This window comes from Homalodisca vitripennis, chromosome 7 (genome assembly GCF_021130785.1).
Source record: "Homalodisca vitripennis isolate AUS2020 chromosome 7, UT_GWSS_2.1, whole genome shotgun sequence".
Classification (NCBI taxonomy): domain Eukaryota; kingdom Metazoa; phylum Arthropoda; class Insecta; order Hemiptera; family Cicadellidae; genus Homalodisca; species Homalodisca vitripennis.
Window position 1 is genome coordinate 83,065,821 of NC_060213.1, and position 15,633 is coordinate 83,081,453.

The 15,633-nt window shown below is 33.7% G+C and overlaps 1 protein-coding gene across 1 annotated transcript in view; it reads left to right on the top strand.

Annotated features, from left to right (window-relative positions):
* Positions 1-11,876, top strand: part of LOC124366010 (protein groucho-like) — a 133,673-nt gene extending 121,797 nt beyond the window's left edge. Inside the window, 9 exon segments of the mRNA XM_046822201.1 lie at positions 133-297; positions 2,285-2,464; positions 4,226-4,288; positions 4,290-4,303; positions 4,588-4,837; positions 6,118-6,297; positions 7,144-7,372; positions 9,669-9,883; positions 11,445-11,876. Of these exon segments, the coding sequence (XP_046678157.1) occupies positions 133-297; positions 2,285-2,464; positions 4,226-4,288; positions 4,290-4,303; positions 4,588-4,837; positions 6,118-6,297; positions 7,144-7,372; positions 9,669-9,883; positions 11,445-11,552 (1,404 nt within the window). The 3' untranslated portion in view covers positions 11,553-11,876.
* The last annotated feature ends 3,757 nt before the right edge of the window (positions 11,877-15,633 follow it).

The window sequence follows — 15,633 nt, forward strand, 5'->3', positions numbered from 1 at the left end:
TTTGTGTTGACAATACTTCGCTATATACTCTTTGCAGAACAAGAAAACAATATTTTTATCAGAATCTGTTATATGCATCCTTGCTCTTCAGACGGTTTAATCCTGTAGTTATAAGAGATGGATGTTTGACAGGAGGGTGGATCCCCGCACCACAACGGAGACCACCTGGGTGGGGACATCCGGGAGAACGGGGACAAGCTGTGTGGCGCGGGGGCTGCTGTGAAGCTGGAGCGGCCGGGCAGTCGCAGTGGCTCCTGTAGCAGCAACCGCAGCACGCCTTCTCTGAAAAGTAAAGATGTAAGATGGCTCCTATATGTGTTATCGTCACTTCTCACTCACAAAAATGTCACAGGAGCACTTAGAACCCTGTCTTTCTCTTGTAGTGTATTTGAAGTAATTTAGTAATAACATTAACGTTGAAAAGAAACATAATAATATCACACAATAAATGGAATGCAAGTCTCTGAAAGTCGCAAAATGATGTGTTGTTCAAAGGTAGTCTATATTAAAAAGAATCATGTCTTTAACATTTTTTATTACTACATTTTATTTTGTTGTTATCAATATTTAATGCATATGTAGAATTGTTGAAGGAATATTAATAACAAATTTGTACTGCATTAAAATAAATACTCCTAATTAATTATTGAAGAATTAATTACTCCTCGTGGACTTTAATTAATAAAAATTAGAAAACTGAAGTAAGTGTATAATGCAAGTGGTGTTGCTACATGATGTATGCAAATGTAAAAATATTTGATACTATTGTTAGGGAAACAGGATATTTCCGGACATTTGCCATTCTTTCAGAAGAGATCAGAGTGCAGATCTTGAAACATAATGTTACTGATTTTTTGTATCACTGAATCGTAGGAAATGTTCGGAAAAATCCTGTTTCCTTCACAATCCTCCCATTGTCAAAAACGAACTTCAAACAAAGAATTGATTCCAAATTCAACTGTTTTTATAATAATAGTCACACTTATTAATGTTGTTTTTTACATTTTATCAAATTAACAAAGAAAATTAAAATGCATCGCTATTAGATCTGTTTTATGTCATTTGTGATAGTCTGAAGTGTTAATAAGCATAACATCAGCAACATTTGTACTATATCAGAATCAAATTAGGGCATCACCATCCAACTAATAAAAAGTTAGAGAAAGGGTTAAGATGTTTGTTTACTGAATATTAATAGTATAATAGCAGCAATGTGGTGTATTTAAGTGTCAATATAAAATTTAGCCACATTAAGAATGATAATGCACAATGTAAGTGCATGTTGTTGTATTTGGAGGACCACCTATATCCTGTCACAAACACAGGACCAGAGATGATGGCACTAGATTCTCCACAGGTTTGATTAAAATTGTCTTGATATATAAGTCCACGAGATATTGAGAGCCTGTCCAATCAGTTGTGGAAGTGCGTAAGTCGTACTTACGTCTTTATAAGTAGATTCTCAATAGACACTCACAATGGACAGGGGTTAAAATGAGATCTGACTTGATTTGTTATGGCAAAAACTACACAATGGTTAGCCCTTAAAAGCCGCAAGAGTGTGGTGTGCTATAGAAAGAGAAAGGTCGCAATGCCCGAGCATCTCATCACCTTCCAAGTTGAAGAACAACTAAGGTTACTAAGAACAACATTAACCTGTTTTTTTAATGTTTCCTCATATATGGGTATATTGAATTGTTCTGCATTCTTCTCTCAACATGGACTAAAGCCCATTACTGAACAGTGTGGTGTCCCCATCTAACCAGTTAAAAGAGTGGTTCTTGTATGAGCACTCTACTTTATTATTATTATGACCATATTTGGCACTTTCAAATGCGCTGCCAGCTGACTTAATGTTGCCTCACATAAAATTTTGAAATATTTTCTAAAATAATTCTAGCTCGGTTATATTTATTTAACTATATAAATTTAGAACTGTTACAAAGAATGGCAACACTGCAACATGGGTAGTTATCACATCTTCTCTATCTCTCCTATAGAATTGTTCTCTTTATAAATGGCTCATTTTACATATTTTACAATACAATTTACAAAGTTCTGTCATAGTTATTTTGTGGGATTTGAAAAATGTTTTTAATTCCATTTGAGAAAGTCATTAATATTTTTCTAAACTATAATGTGTATTTTAAATTTTTGTTGTAAGATTTTCGTTGCCATATCAGGATACTTTCGATCTTAAAATGACAATGTATGTTGAATGAATATGCATCACATCATCAATAAACCAAATTTAAATAATGACTAAAAGTGTGGATTGTTTCAGATGGAAAAGCCGCCAACCCCAGTGTCCAAGTCGAGCACGCCCACGTTGCCGGGGGGGCCTGGGGGATCCAAGCCCCCCGTGCCCCCCGCTCTACACCTGCCCAACCCCTCGCCTTTTGCCCTCGCCCGTAACGCAGACCCATTCAACGCCGCAGCCTCCCCCTACTCCAGACCCAATATGGTGAGTCAGTCCACAGTGAACTAGAATTAACATGTTCAAGACAACCACTTATTTCTGGACTTTTTTATTTGCAGTCAGAATTTTTCAATAATAATTCCCAAAAATCCATAATTATTTTACTATTATAAACGTCTGAGTATAATTAGAAATGTATGTAAGCTTCGCAAGTTTGCACAAAAAAATGTATTTCAGTATGCTTTTTCGTCTACCCCAAGTGCTACTTAAAAAGTTAATTTACATTTAAAATTAAGCAACCATGCATCTGACGGAGTACACAGGGATTTGCTTAATCACAGGATCACATTTAACAAACCACCAAGACAGGCAAACAATAAAAACGCAATAATGAAACACATAGGAACGTGTAACCCATTGGGCGCACTGCTCGCTTTACAAAAGCTTTGTATGTATCCTATCGGGTACACAACGGCAGTTGTGAAAGATCGCATGTACCCAATGGGGTACACATAGTCGTGGACGTGTTAATAGTTTTGTGTGTCACGTTTGATATTAAACATATTTTGGTTTGGAATGGTCACTGAATTTAGCAACAATGCTAAAACTACAACATTTTTGATAGATTAATATATTCTCATATGATGTAACTTTCAACTATAAAGTTTGTTCTATTATTACATATTTGTTTCATATTATTAATCTCTTCAAGGAATAACACTGGTAACAGTGTGGTGGCAGCAGTGTTAAATCACACACAAAGCAGGGGATAAGTTTCAGGCATAAATAAAATTAAACTGTAGGATATTTCCTAGTGGCAATTTCATTCAACAGAATTGATTCACTGTGTTTACATTTCTCAGTTTATTTTATTTACCTGCAGATTTTCAAGTATATATTCTGGAATATTGATGTTCATGATGATAATCTGCAAAAGTCATTCAAGTATAACATTCAAAGTTTTCAAAACAGCTGGTGGCTAAGTGAAGTGGATAACAAAAAAGCCAAGTGTTATTAGGGAAGTATTATTTCCTTTGCTGGTGGCTAAATGAAGTCGACGAAGCTGCAAAGGAAATGACAGTAGGATCAGTTAAAAGTTTAGGAATTGAAGATGCAGGCAGTTTTTGCAATGCCATGTAGATCACTATGGTTTTGGTTTAAACTGAATCTCAGCATTTTGTTGGTAATTTTTAAGAAATGAAATGAAATCCGACAAAATTTACTTTTATAACATTCAGACTACTTTATTTTTTCATTGGAGCATCAGATAAATGACAAATATGCCAATATGTTTTAAGTTTTTATACCTTTAATTCTTTCAAGAAGGTGGTGACTATATTTGTTATTGAACTAAAGCTTCAGCCAAAGGAAGTAGGCCTAAGATCACGAAACTTCTGTAGTTGGTTGATATTTTGTTCATAGTTGGTTGTTTACTATTTACTCGACTGAACTATTCCGCTGTGTCGCTATTCTGAGATTTTCTCCTATTTTTCTACTATCTAGTCTCTTCAGAAAGCCATGACAATAGAAAAATAGGAGTGAAACTCGTGAATAGCGTCACAGCAGAATAGTTGAGTAGAAAATTATTATTTTTAGCATATATAGTAATCTTAAGCTTTCAGTTACAGTAAAAATCAAAGAACTCAATACAATTAATAATTTTATGATAGTTGGTTTTTTTAAGCTTGCAGTGTTATTGGAATTCTTTATTGAACATTTTCTGTTTGAATTTGTCTCTTTTATTGCTTTTTGTTTAGTTACAAAAATTTGTTATTCTGAGTCTAATGCCATAATTTTGTGTTTTAGATGGCTTTCGATGGCCACCCCCACACAAGAGGCCCTGTCGCCAGCACAAATGGTCTCAACATACCCTGGTGGCAAGCCGTAAGTCAATGAGTCTTTACGTGAATATGCTACTGAAAATTGAGTTTTAAAATGTTCACACAGTGTATTTTAGTTACCAACTTTTGTAGTTATTTTTACTATTAGAGACTTTCCGGCAGTAGGCTGCGCCTTAAAAGAGGAAGTAGTATTGTTTTAATTTAACTAGTGAAATTTTTTTAAAAGCTTTAACAAATTGAATTTTGTTATTTCAGAATTTAGTGATAGAACAATTCTTTTCACCGTTCTGTCTTGTTGAAAGTAACAACACATGTTTGTCCTCCCAGGGCCTACTCGTTCCACATGAACGGCGATGGACAACCACAACCAGTTCCGTTTCCCCCCGACGCACTGATGGGCCCGGGCATACCTCGCGCGGCGCGGCAGATCAACACGCTCGGTCACGGCGAAGTGGTGTGTGCGGTCACCATCAGCAACCCTACCAAATACGTGTACACGGGGGGGAAAGGCTGCGTCAAGGTGTGGGACATCAGCCAGCCACAGGCCAAGTCACCAGTGTCCCAGCTAGACTGTCTGGTCAGTACATATACATCTCCTTATTGATTATCTAGTTGTTCAATATTTGGAAATACTTCTATAGTGTCGGTCAGAAAAACAGAATTAAAATATTCTCCATCCAGGGTTTTTATATTTTGATACTTAAACATATCCACTTCACTTATGCGTTGTAATGTTTATATGTTTTTGTTTAAAAGTAACAAAAACATTTTTATTTAAGATTTTTTTTATATGAGAAGGAAGAGTCTACGATCCTAGACTTAGTCCCAAACAGATCTTTACGTCTTCTTTACTTGTATTTATCCCTTAAATCGTAGGCTTCTGTGAAAGCCAATTAGATTTGTGGGCTCAAGAAATAAGTCCCTAGGATTTGTTTCTGGTTTTACAGGACAATTCAATCATATGAGCTCTGCTGAGTCTGGATTAATCAGCCTGGCTTTAACTTCTATCGTCAGATATTTTCGACGAGAGCCATGTCCTTTTAGCAACCCAACAGAAACTTACTTAACTATAATAGTCCCACATGTGTATTAATCTGTCCTACTCATTTTTAACCTATCCTACCCTGACCTAAATTTGTCATACCCGTATCTTAAACCTGTCCTGTTGAGAGCAGATGTATTGGTTGTGATGGTCTTCTGAGGGAGAGAGAGAGAGAAAAAAAATCAATAACCTACCTAACCTATTAACATGAGTATCTTGCACATGCACCAAGCTATTCTACCTTAGAACAAAGCCAACTGCCACAGATCACTTGACTGATCTATACCCGTAGAGATGAAATAAATGACACAACAATACAACAAGAATATATTGAATGGTGCGCAATATAGTGTTTCTTTCATTGTGATTGGATACGTTTTTGTTTTTCGTAACCAAAAACATTCAAAAGTTAAGTGTGGTTAGTACATTAGTAATGCATAAGTATCATTATTTGTTATATTTTATTGACTAATGTGCCAAAGTGGTGTGAGTAAGGTTTTTTTGTCAGATTTGAGATGTGAAGGCTCTCATTTTGCATAAATCTCAAGTGAAAGAAAATGTTGCTGTAGGAATCTTAGATGGTGAATTATATCAAGAATTAAATAACTTATTGTTATAGTGCTTTTCCAATGTTTCATGTAACACTACTAAGATTCACAGTTCCTGACAAATCTGAACTAATTTTCTTTACTATACTTAACAGACAGTTGGTTTTTATTTTTTCACCGAACCATAATATTTTACATCTAAATTCTTAGCCTATTTACTCACTTAAGAGACAATTCCTTAAAATAATATGTTATCTGATTTTACAGCAAAGGGATAACTACATCCGGTCAGTAAAACTGCTGCCTGATGCTCGTACGCTTATCGTGGGAGGAGAGGCTAGTAACCTAAGTATCTGGGACCTCGCCACCCCCACCCCTCGTATCAAGGCAGAGCTTACGTCATCTGCACCAGCTTGCTACGCCCTCGCCATCAGCCCTGACTCAAAGGTGACTTAGTTGTGGCTTGTAATAGAGCAGAGGAAAATTGTCTATACGACTGGAAATGGTGTTTAGGCCTTTTATGCCAATAAGACTGTCGTTTTTACCCATATTTTAATGATTTATAATTATAATGAAAGTTGAATTTTCTAAACTAACAGACATAATATTTTTCTAACATTTTTAATTGTATAAACCGGAGAAAATAAAAATAAATACTTTCGTTTGTGAAGAAAACAATTTCGCTGATGCACAATTATTTTGCTTGAAAAAGCTTGATTTCTTCGGTATAAACTTTTGAAACATATAAAATAGTTTTAGTCCGATTGCATACATATATATTATGAGGTTTCTTTTTTTATGTAGTTGAGTATAGTTGGCAAGTTTTTTGATCAGTTTATATCAGATCAAGTGAATTATGTATGATTAGTAAGTAATGATGGATTAAAATGTTTTAAAGTTTTTTAATTTAACAATGGGATTGTTCACTATATTAAGTTTGTGATAGTCTGAATGTGATTGCATTTTAGTGGATGTACTTCTATAATCACTAAATATTTCTAATCTGAAATATTTGCAATTTATGTTCCATTTTAGAGTAAGTAATACAGTGCTCATACGAACAAAGAATTAAGGTAGAAGCATACATTTTCACAGACGCAAAGGAACAAATATGTAAAATAGATCTCACGATCTAGAAAAGGGGTTATCTATCTATATATGATGGGGGAAGGAACATATTAGGTTATATATAATAAAATAATTAAGTGCCATACGCTAGTAATTATTTATTGGTAACTCACAAAACTATAACTGAACAAAACAAGTGCTAAATTAAGTGCAATCTGCATCCAGGTGTGCTTTAGCTGTTGTTCGGATGGGAACATTGCCGTCTGGGACCTGCACAATCAGGCACTAGTTCGGCAGTTTCAGGGGCACACAGACGGTGCTTCCTGCATCGACATTTCAGCTGATGGCACACGGCTTTGGACAGGCGGCCTAGACAACACAGTGAGGTCGTGGGACTTGCGCGAGGGTCGGCAGCTGCACCAGCATGACTTCTCCTCTCAGATATTCTCTCTAGGTTGGTATTGTCGTATTTAGTTGGATGTGTGAAAATATTGACTGTCTGTGGTAATTTAATTGATTTATTTTTAGTGATTTACTGTAGAATGTAGATTACAGAGTATATAGAGTACTGTTCTTAGCTGCACATTTATTAAATGTTAGTGTCCTGCACCATTGCATAATTGGGAGTCTGGGAAATATACGGGAAAATAAGACATCTTGATTATGAGGAAAATACAAATTTTATTTATTCAGCTTTTCTTATTACGGTCATGGTTACCCATAAAATCAAAACATCAGCAAACACTCAGCCAAATCCCATGGAATCAAATGTACCATCATCAAACTCTGTTGCCTATAGAAATGAAGCTTCATTCACAATTTCAAGTCTATCAGGTCAGTTTGTTTTCAAGATATGAGGACAGACAGAAATTAAAGTTTTCCAGTCCTTTTAGAAATAAGCTTTCCTAACGCTCAGCTTATAAAATAAAACTGCCCCATATACTTGTCTCAGCCTATAAATAAGACTGCCTCATATACTTGTTTAATTATATGGTTTTGGAATTCATTTATAATTTTATATGTGATTGACTAAGCTGAGCAACTGGCTAGTAAACTGACATTGTTACTTTCTGAAAAATGTTCTTACAATGGAAGTTCAAATAAATACAAGTGACAGCAAGGAAGAAACCTCAAGGCTTGTGTTACTGTTTTTCTTCTTCCTTTTTTGTATAAACTTTTACTAGGTTATATAAAATATTTATATATTACTGCTCTTGAGGAATATTTACGTAAATAAAGAATTTATCTATTAATTGTCTATAGTTGTATTAAAAACGAACTCATAGATAAATTTCGAATATTGCCTTCTAGACTTTGTAGGCTTACTTAAATGAGATATTTGCTTGAAAACAAGAAGACAGATTTTAATTTATCTATTTTCTAGTCACATCCACGCATCTAACTATTGTATTAAAACCTTAAAAATACATTGATCATATTAAATGGCATGCACTGAATATTTTAAGTATGAAACGATTTATATAGAAAAATTACAGTTTTTAAAAGTAATATTTTGATCACATTTCGTTATTTCTGTATTGGGGGAAAACAAATTACCGGTCACTCAAACGTGTTATTGACGTATTTTCTGCATGAAAGAAGCGTAGATAAATTACCAATTTTCAATAATTATTAACAAATGACCATAATTTTATGTAACAGCAGTTATAGCAGCAGTTTGATTTTGCTTGTAGCTTATATTTTATGTGTTTCTATAAGTTTGTGCATTAACATGAGTCTTTTGCTTTAATGCACGGATATCCGCTTCTCAGTGGTTTGCTAATATTTCTTTATCTCGTACTTTGTATAGATTTGTCTTCCATAAGAATATGTATATGTTTATGATCGTAAAAATGTTTTATCATGGCTAAGGGTGTTTGAAGTTTGTGGCTGACCGCCCGGCAAGATTTGCTGTATTGGTAACAAAAAAATATTTAGCATATTATCTTAGTTACTGTTAGTAATCGAAAAGGGGAAAACAAGCCAGTTTTTAACATTTTGAAGTATAGTACCTGAAACCCCAAACTTATTTTGAGGCCAAGCGCACATCTATTCCCAGTGAAAAAAAAAAACGGATGTCGGATTGATCGTGTAACTTCACAGTATCTGAACTGGGCCTTTATTATTATAGTCTGGCCTTGTAAAGAGACTTTTAAATTAACGAAACATTGAACAACATATTTGATACGTTTGCTGTGAATGTTCTGAAGAAATGTGGCTTAAACTGTATGTATTGTTATTAATATAATATACGGAGAAGAAGCCAACGTATGTCGGAGCAAAGCTGTGGAACGCCCTCCCACTAGAACTGAAGAGGAGAGACCGGCTGCAGTTTGGACACAAACTAAAACTCTGGCTTCAAGACCATCCATTTTACACGATAAATGAATTTTTAAATTGTACTGTTCTCTAAGAATATGTTCAATAAAGAATTTACAAATAATGACTTGTAACTCAACATTGACCTTAATGGCTTAAACATTTTCATTCACATATCTGTATATAGTTGGTAACAATTCATTCAGAAACTGTGCAGTTACTGTGCATTTCATGAATAGACAGTAGAAATCCAAATCTGATGTAATAAAATATTACCTCATTATATAACATTATTAAGAATATATTTTTCAAGACTAGAACATACAAGAAATTGTTGGAGAGTGACACCAATTTGTTGCAGTAGAACAATGAAAGTGATATTGATAGCGAAATAAATTGTGTCACTAAATGCTTCTGTATTGTGTCCACAGGATATTGCCCGACGGGTGAGTGGTTGGCTGTGGGCATGGAGAACAGTAACGTAGAGGTGTTACACACCCACAAGCCAGACAAGTACCAGCTTCACCTCCACGAGAGCTGCGTGCTGTCACTGCGGTTCGCTGCGTGTGGCAAATGGTTCGTGTCCACAGGCAAGGATAACCTCCTCAACGCTTGGCGGACACCATATGGTGCTTCAATCTTTCAGGTGGGCGTTCAGGCTTTTGTGTAACAATTTGTAATGAAAGCTGTAATTAAAAAATGAAAACAGAATTGAGTTACCTAAAATTTATCTGCCAATTGAAGAAAGATTTGTTCCGTCATTTTCCTTATTCCTACAGATTATTGATTAAAATTATATATTTTTATCCAGGGTTAAACAGATATTCAACACAACCAACTAAACCATCCATATCAGATCAAATACTTTTACAAAGGAACTGAAATCTTAATGCTACAACATTTTAGTGAAGTCTGAATATTACACAAAGGCTGCTGACGAAAATGTTTAAACATTGAAATTTTCTATTCAATATCGACTATCATGATAATGTAGTTTCTGAATTTTTTGTTACTTCTCATAATTAATTTTGCCCTTGTTCATGCAAAAAAATAAAAATTGCAAAGTTTGTAACGAAACATCCAGCTACCCAATCCCAATTTTGTTATTTGAAATCAATTCTAACCAAGAAAGAGCTGTAGTCGGGGAGCTGAGAGCCAATTTGTATTTTATTAAGAACTCAATCCAGTTTTCATGAAAATGTCTGTCTAGGAAAGGGATCAGTAATCAGCCGCACCGATTTTGATGGGATTTAAATGATGAGAGTGTAAGAAAATTGTTTAAAATACCAAATGAATACACTTTTTTGAGTCTATTTTTAGCTTGGAACTTAAAACTGACTACCAGGCATGTTATAATGACATCATCTGACACATGAAAGAGACTGTAAATACCTTGAAAGTCAGTTACCATTTTCAGTATCCTTATCACATTGCTTAGTTATGATGTACCTATTAGTTACGTACCATACAGTCAGTTTTATTTTGTGTATTTTCTTAACCCTCCACTACCCTGTGTTTGAAATTATTTAAAGTAACTAATACCTAATTATACAACTGTAAAAAATTCACATTTCTTCAGCTAATTTTATTTGATTCTGGTTACGAATAGACTAAGTGTATAACTTATAATACCTGTAATGCTTTGTGGAGAGAATAACAATTCTTTTTCTTCTTTTTTGTCTTTTAAGAAGTTATTTTTAAGTGCTATGTGAAAATGAATAAAATAATTACCCTAATCAAAGTCAGATTTCGCCATCTTTAAAATAAACTATCTTTGTTTGGAGCAATACTCCGATGTATAAGTAATTTTTGTGATGTATGGCTGGACTACAGATTGAGTGGTCTGTGGTGCTGTATATTATTTGTAGATCTGATTTCTCAATCATCTAATCCGGATATAATAACTATTTACAAAAGGCTTGAAATGTATTGTCAATTCAGATTAAAGAGAACGACCTATGGCAGTCCACTCCATAATCTTTCAAGAGCACACAACTGTCTAAATACAATTAAATTGTGCTCTTACACAATTATTGAATCCTAAATCTGCAGTCTATAATGAAATAAATGATTTATGTTCTGCTTATAATGTATGTATAAAACAGAATTGTTTATATTTTGTAATAGTTACCATAACACACATTTAGATGTTCAATAAAGAAAGTGTTTTAAGCATGAAACTAATTTTTTGTTTTTCTTTTTTCCAGTCTAAGGAATCTTCTTCAGTGCTTAGTTGTGATATCTCTGCAGACGACAAGTACATAGTGACGGGGTCAGGGGACAAAAAGGCAACTGTTTACGAAGTTATTTACTGAATGTTAGTGCGTGCGCGCGGGTGACTACATTGTACAAAGTATCTGTGTGGCTGTGTATAGAATAGTGGCATTTGTGCCTCGGACTAAAAAAACAAAAGTGTAGTTTCTTTTTTCAGTTGTAATTTTTATTTTAAGATCTGATAATTTATTTGTGTATAAGGCATTTTCTCTCAGGTATTCTGAAAGTTTTGTATTTTGTTATTGTTTTTTCTGCATTCATCAAGTGACAGAGCTTTGATGTTTGGATATTTTATCGCATTTTTTTGTAAAAATGACAAAGGCATTCTTATTTGTCTTGTTTTAAAAATAAATGTTTCCTTTTTATATAAGTTTTTATTTCAATCCTGAAAATCCTTTCTGTTATAAGTGATGTATGTTGTTTGCGCTAAATGTATACATCAAGTAGTGCTGAGATGTCAACCTCATTTCTAGTTCCTAAAGAGAGAGATTTTTCGAAAACTTGTATAAGTTTATACTGTTTAATTGTCTATAGACGACAAAAAAATTAATAATCTAAAAAATCAGGATCATTTGGGGCATTTTGGATAGTTGTATTGATTGATATGGTTGCAACCTCTGTAATTCATATAGCTAGAATGATAATTTTGTTAATATTTATTCTTTATGATGTTCTCTTACTTTAAAAAAATCTCATTTTACTGTAGTAAATAAAATTTAAATGGTAAAAAAAAATATATTCCTGATTGACTGTGAGGGAAAATTTGGTTTAATTAATTGTTCATTCATCTATGATTTTGTTATTTATTTTACTGCTATTTGGTTACATTGTTTTCAAATTTCAGCTCAATATAAGATTTTTTGCAAGATTAAACAAAGTTTGCCTAGTCTGTAAAATTTAAAAAATTGCAAATTGTAAAAGTACCAACTGTACAAAAATTTATATTTATCCTTATTTATGATTGTTATTATGCATTAACATTTTTATTTCCATAATAAGGTTGTGTTCTTTTATGGTTTGCTACAGAATATTTAGGTTTATGTAAACAAAAGTTACTAAGATAAGTTGGTAAATCACTCAAACTTCACTTACTTATTATTTCTGGTTTGTTTGTAATTTGTTCAATGAATAATTAAGATTTGTTTTTAATAATTGTCTAATAAAGAAGTTATCAATCTACGAGATAGTGTTTTTTATTAAAATATTGTCTATGGCTGTATTTTGTTTTTCTATTATTCTAATAGGAAAACTTACCATTTTGTTATGACTTTTAAATAATTATTTAATTTCCATACTATAAAGCCCTGAACTGCGGATTGACTAATAACAATAACTACGTACCTTCGCCAAACAGTTCAAACTGTAGTCATACACTACTATAGTTTCTACTTATAATAAATCATCTTCTGGTGTCAGTGAATATAAAAGTGAGGATTATCCATTTGCAACCTTGTGTCATCGCAACCGGAAGAGGGCACCTTCCAGAGGAATAATAATTAACCGTGGATCCGCCACTAGATTCCCCCTACCCAAACATAACCAGCTTTGATGACGAAAGATAAACTAATAATTTAGATATGGTTCCGAAAAGTTCCCTAACAATTATACTTAATCCTAGACAACGTACATTCACTTCTACCCGGTCCAATCTACACGATAGCCGCACAACAACTCCCACGCAACCTCCGCTCTCAGCCTGCTAACCTAGCAGGAATCATCCTACCAGAACCTGTCCAGAAGAATAGTAGGAGGCTCCTATTGTTTAAGCTATTACCTAGAGGTCGGCGCAGTTGGCTATCGTGTTCGCGGCTACTGATAGATTACGCGCACCAATTTCAAATCTATAGAGGCACTCGCCGCACATTTGGAGTCGTCATAGTTTTAAAATTCCAAACATAACGAATAAATAGTACGAGAAACACAACATTTGATAGACCTATTACACGTGTATATTAAATATGACATGTCTAGTCTTCTGCCAGCGGGTGATGTTCTATCATGAATCCCAAATGAAATAAAACAGCATCCTAACATTATTGTTATGTATAAAAATAGTACTTTTGTATTTTAATTTTAAAAATTGCTTGTAAGGATGATTAATTTAATCTGTTGGCCAGTCTTTTTGCCCAATGATTTTTTGTTTAACAATAAGATAATTATGTGTTTGTTTTGCAACTTTTACCAAAGATTTCAGTCAATTGCAGTAAAGCTATTTTTGATTGAATTTCTGCAGAATGCATCAAAATTCAATTTTGAGGTACATAGTATAAGTGATGGAATCTTGGCTTGACAACTTAAGTTTGAATTCCATTTTTTTACTACAATAGTGAATTAAAATCCTCTATTTTCAATGGATTGTTTTTAAAGCGAAATAACATTTTCTCTTCCCTTACATATCAATGCAGTAAATTAAAATTTCTTTTGTGTTTTGGTTTTTAATGGAAACCGTTTAACAAATATGTAATTAAAAGTTAAAAGTTGCTTGTAAAAAAATTGTGAGCTCAAAAATGTACTGTAAATGAAAACTAGGTATTAATAGTTATTCCACTTTTCTAAGAATAACAAAAGTTATTTTATTTTAGGAAACAAAAAACAGCTATTAGTTGTTTGTTACCAATCAAAGTCACAGTAGTTGAATGCAAAATGGCTGTTTGTGCCATGTGATCAAGAAATCAAAACTGTGTTCAATTATTTTATAGACAATGATTTTGAATACATTATTTATATGATAATGAACAGTGAATGATGATCTACATAAAAAGGTAGGTCTCACACAGAAAAACATTATTAACAGTCTGCCAGTAATAATAACTCCATAATAAATATAACACTTAGTTCTGCTTTGGCTTTCAAGTTTTTATTGCATTCTGTCATACTTTTATGTAGGAAATAGACAAATTTCTTTATTACATATTTAGAACACCAATAGCAAACATACATTTGTAGGTCAATCATGAGTATACAGGTCAGGTGAGATATATTATAAACTCACAAAAAATAAAATACTAGAAAGTAACTAGCTGTTACCGGTGGCTTCGCATACAGTTTTCAAAAAATAAAGTCCTTATATTGCTGTACTTGGTCCTATGAAAATGATGAAACGTAAGTAGGCATACATCAGGTAGATATTATTTACGTGTTTGCGGTTAAGAGTATTGAAGTTTGACCTGAGCATTTCCAGTTTAAATTAATTATACTTTCAATGTCAAGGCTGAGTGTCTCTTGTTACCTTGACCAAGAAAATACAAATACACAGGTCTCTGTAACCTACTTGGGTCAAAAAGCGTTATCTTCTAGACCTCGTATACAGTTCCAGTCTAAAAATATTTCCAGTATAATAGTAGAGTTTTCCTTGCCCCAATGAAGAAAATATATATACATACAAAGAACTGAGAAGCCTACTTCGGTTCAAAGGTGCCTACTTTCAGGCGTTTAATTCACTTATGGTGCCACAAGTTTAGTTTGCCTTATTGCCCTGATCAAAAAACTATATATGTATACTATGGCTATAACATCCAAATATCTGATATACTGTAAGTGACTGTGATGTCAAGAGTTACTGCTACTGTATTTGTGTGGGAGTGTTGACCTGAGAGTTGCTGATGATCGCACACTCAGCTGTCTGTCATCAGACTCTTCCACTCCAAACAGCAAGCCTACAATGCCACTGAACTGACCAGCAATACATCCAGCTGTTGGGTACTTTATCATACTGACATGGCTCTTGATTATCCCACCAAAATCTTGCATAGTTATATAATACCTTGCTAATACCATACCATAATGCCTATAGACATTTTGAATTGTTGAACATGCTGACCAAGATTAACACTGAAACCTCTAAATACCCTTATGGCATCTGTAGCATAGGGGTAAAATATTCTAGAATACTCTCTGTACAAGGAACTGTGAACTGTGGTACGATGGTGGCTATGTTAATATAACTGTTAAAAAGGCTCAAAAACTGGTCAAGAATGAAATAAATGCCTGGTCATAAAAAACTTATAAGGACTCAGCACTCTGCAATACTACTCGTAGCAGCCACCTGTCGGAAACAATTTTATGGCCTTACAAGAAGCAAAAGTACTCTCCTTGAAAACACAGATTCTAACAAGACACCAA